Source organism: Austrofundulus limnaeus, unplaced genomic scaffold (assembly GCF_001266775.1).
Source record: "Austrofundulus limnaeus strain Quisiro unplaced genomic scaffold, Austrofundulus_limnaeus-1.0 Scaffold506, whole genome shotgun sequence".
NCBI lineage: Eukaryota > Metazoa > Chordata > Actinopteri > Cyprinodontiformes > Rivulidae > Austrofundulus > Austrofundulus limnaeus.
In genome coordinates this window covers 115,230-119,187 of record NW_013952908.1, presented here as the reverse complement: position 1 = coordinate 119,187, position 3,958 = coordinate 115,230, and the positions used below count along the sequence as shown (strand labels likewise).

At 44.1% G+C, this 3,958-nt stretch overlaps 1 protein-coding gene across 1 annotated transcript in view; it reads right to left on the bottom strand.

Moving 5' to 3' along the window:
• LOC106530287 (ubiquitin-conjugating enzyme E2 2) overlaps positions 1 to 1,337 on the bottom strand; it is a 6,769-nt gene extending 5,432 nt beyond the window's left edge. Inside the window, exon 1 of the mRNA XM_014025878.1 lies at positions 1,004 to 1,337. Within this exon, the coding sequence (XP_013881332.1) occupies positions 1,004 to 1,027 (24 nt within the window). The 5' untranslated portion in view covers positions 1,028 to 1,337. The remainder of the gene's footprint in view (positions 1 to 1,003) is intronic.
• Between the last annotated feature and the right edge of the window lie 2,621 nt (positions 1,338 to 3,958).

Sequence of the window (3,958 nt, the reverse complement as noted above, 5' to 3'; positions counted from 1 at the left end):
TGTGACTCCCAGCTCAACTTTCAGGTGGGGTCGAGTTCAGGAGACGTTTAAAGATCCGTCTGAGTGACAGAAGTTGTGGTTCAAAGACAAAACGAGTCTTTTATTAAAGTTTGTTACATTAAATCTATAAACACACAGAGTTGTGTGTTTGTGTTTTAAACCTTACAATAATCATGTTTTTATTTAAATATAAATCAAACAGATTCAGCAGCTGTGACAGTCGATGTGAACAGGATCAGATTAAATAAATGAAATAATTATTATTCTGGTTTTAGAAAAGACAGGTTTTATCTGGACCTGAGCAGTTCTCTAATCCTTACAACACAAAACACAAAAAACTGTACAAGTGTTTCACACAACACATTCACCCTGAAGGGTGGACCGTGCAGTGAGCTCCTGTCAGACTGTACTCAGTCAGCAGGTCAAAGGTCAGGTCAGGTCCTGGTGGTGCAGGATCAGGGTCTGGGCTCCTCGGACCACGAGGTCCACTGTAAGGACTCAGCGGTCCAGTCCAGGTCCAGAACCTGACAGAAATGCTGTGTTTGGACCTTCAGAGAGCTGACCTGATGGAACAGATTCTGCTGCTGCAGCAGGTTCTGGATCAGGACTGGACCCAGTTTATTGAAGTTCTGATCTCAGCTGGTTTTATTTCTTTAAATCTTCACTCATCAGGTAAATCTGATTTATTTAGTCACCTGTCAGTGAAAATTAACTGTTTTTTAGAAAACCAGATAAAACTGAATTCTCGGCCTGTCGGACCGGACCAGAACCTCTGAACAGAACCTGCCGATTCCGTCCAACCCGCGCCGTCAACCGTGTAAACATGGAGCGGTCACACACAGTGTCCCGTCCGTCCGTCCGGTACCGAACCGCAGAATGATTCCTGCCTTTTCCTCCTTCCATCGGTCCGGGTCAGAAGCTAACGCTGCTAACATGACGCTAACCCGGCCGCGCAATGCAGCCCGGTTCGGTCTGGATTAAATCAAATAAAGCTGAGAGTTACCTTAGAAATTCGTTTTAAAGCCATTGTGTCTGACAGAAGGGACAGACTGCCGAGGAGGAGGAAGAAGAGGAGGAGGAGGAGGAGGAGGAGGAGGCCGGCTAGGTGACGCTAACTAACTAGCATCCAGGACTTTACTATCTTTGTAACTGACTACACATCCGCTAGTTGAAACGACACCGGGTGTCCCGACAGATCTGTTCTGATTTCACCGAATCTTCAGCACCTAGTCCCGAACCCAGCCTGATAGTCCCACTACCGAACCGGACCGACGGCAGCAGCTCAAAATGTCTTCCGTTACACACAGCAGCTGTCAAAGGACCGGGAGCAGGAGGTCTCACTCCGACTCCAATTCACGGTACCGATGTATCATGAAAAAAGCTCAATGATTGCAGAGATCCACTTACAGGAGCTCTCACTCTGTCTCAAATTCAAGGAACCGATGTATACAAACAGCTTATCGACGGTAGAGATCCACTCGTTTGAACAGGAGGTCTCACTCTGACTCACATTTTTGGAACTGATGCATTAAACGGCACAATGATGACAAAGATCCTTGTGTCTAGACAGGAGGTCTCACTGCGGCTCGAATTCTTAGCACCGAAACATAAAAGGAGCTTGATGACAGCAGGTCCACCTGCTGCAGAACTTCCAGATCTTAGAGCAGCTCACTGAGTTCAGAACTAAAATTATCCTCAGATGTAGGTTAAATATTGTCCAGTTTTTAGAACAGTTAACTCATTAATTAGTGTCTTAATAAATTAATAGAAAAAACAAACACCTTATTTAAAAAGAAATGTGAAATTGAAGTTTAAGGATTTTAACCTGTTTTTATTAAAGACCTAAGTTTTAAAAAGTCAAAAAAATGTATTTTATGACGGCAAGTTAATAAAAAAATATCTGGACTAATGTACATTTGTCTTTGTGTACTGGTGACACAATTTTATTTAGCTTATTTGATCTGTTTACTCTGTAAGTTTGAACAAAAACTATTCAGAGTAAAATACATCTGCTGATTCTGTGGTTCTGACCTGCAGCATCTCCTTCAACCACTAGATGACTCTCTTTAGCTTCAGATCATTTTCAGACACCTCAGGTGATAAAATGTGTAAAATGAGCCTAAACCTGCACAGAGCTGCCTCTCTTCACCCACAGGAACCTGTCTTTGTCTCGTGGTTCTGTTGGGTCTGACCTCCTCCTGCTCCTGGTTCTGTCCCGGTCYGTAAGATCTTCCTTGATCTGTTTCAGCCTGAACATTTTGAGTTTTTCATCGATCTGACGGGACAAAGCTTTATGAAGAAACTCGTTAACGTCTGACAGAACCTCGTTAACCAAACTCATCTAACGGATCTGAAAGAGTATTTATACTTTAGTTACTTCCTTTGTAATCTGAGCAGATAAAATAAATAAAATGTTCTTATGGACAGGATGGTTACAGACCAACATGAATCCTCCTGAGCAGAGAAAAAACATGTTCACTTGTTTATTTCTTTTWCATTTAATGGAGCCAAACTTCAAAATAAAAGCCCAGACTAACTCTCCTGTGTGATCATTTATATAACAACAGTTTAAAAATAGTTTTTTGTTCTGAAACGAAGAAGTAAATCTGCAGTTAGATGTTCAGACGTGTGTCAAACATTACATTTTATAACAGTTTTTTTTTTAATTTATTGTGTTCAAGTTGTGTTAATGTCACACTTCTATTTTCTCTGAAACAAACAACCAGCAGCCAGTTCTCCTGCAGAACCTGGATCTGTCCAGCGTGTGGCGCCCTGGTTCTGCTCCAGGTCCATCAGAATCTGCTGCTCAGAGACCGGAGCAGAAGAGTTGTAAAGACTGACTGGTTCTGAAACTCATATTGTTCCTGAAGTTTCCAGAAATGTTTGAAGATCAGAGCTGAAGGAACATCCTGAAGGTCTCGGCTTCTACTGAGCTCTGAAGATCCAAACAGGACCCCACAGAGGATCTTTGAGATGGGTTCTGAAACAGTATCTGTCTTCTGAAGGTTTGAAGGAACTCAAGCAGTTTTATTTGAGCTTCAGACCACTCAGAGTCTCAGGCCTTTACCTCCAAGCTGAGGAAGAACCCTTCAGGTCTGAAGGTCTGCTCATGGTCCAGGTTTGAAACCAGAAACATGCAGAACATTTAAGGAGTTTGTTGGATCTAAAGCTGAGAAGGTCCTGGAGTTCCTGAAGGCTCCTGAAGTCTCCCGAAGGCTCCTGAAGTCTCCCGAAGTCTCCCGAAGTCTCCCGAAGTCTCCCGAAGTCTCCTGAAGGCTCCTGAAGGCTCCTGAAGGCTCCTGAAGTCTCCCGAAGTCTCCTGAAGTCTCCTGAAGTCTCCTGAAGTCTCCTGAAGTCTCTTGAAGGCTCCTGAAGTCTCCTGAAGGCTCCTGAAGTCTCCTGAAGGCTCCCGAAGGCTCCTGAAGGTCCTGAAGGCTCCTGAAGTCTCCCGAAGGCTCCCGAAGGCTCCTGAAGGTCCTGAAGGCTCCTGAAGTCTCCCGAAGGCTCCTGAAGTCTCCCGAAGGCTCCTGAAGGCTCCTGAAGGTCCTGAAGGTCCTGAAGACTCCTGGGGGGTAAAAGTGAAGAAGAGACATTTCAGGAAATGTTTTTGAGTCTTCATGATGGCTGGGTTTAAATGTTCTCTGAAGAAGGATGAGGGGTCTGGGTGATGGATCCAGAAGAACCTCTGGAGGTCTTTGTCTCCACAGCAGAAGATCCTCACAGGTCTACGAGGATCGAGGAGATCTGGAGAAGTTTTATGAGACTTGAAGTGGTTCAGTGGATCCAGAGCTCTTTGGTAGGACCTCTTCAGAACCAGAGAGGATCCATGTTGAGGGTCTGATCTTCTGATTGCTCTGAGTTAAATCCATCCAGTGATGAATKAGATATTTTGCTAACAGACTGACCTTTAGTCTGTTTAAAATCACAGAGCTGTGTGAGAAACACATTTAAGATCAGA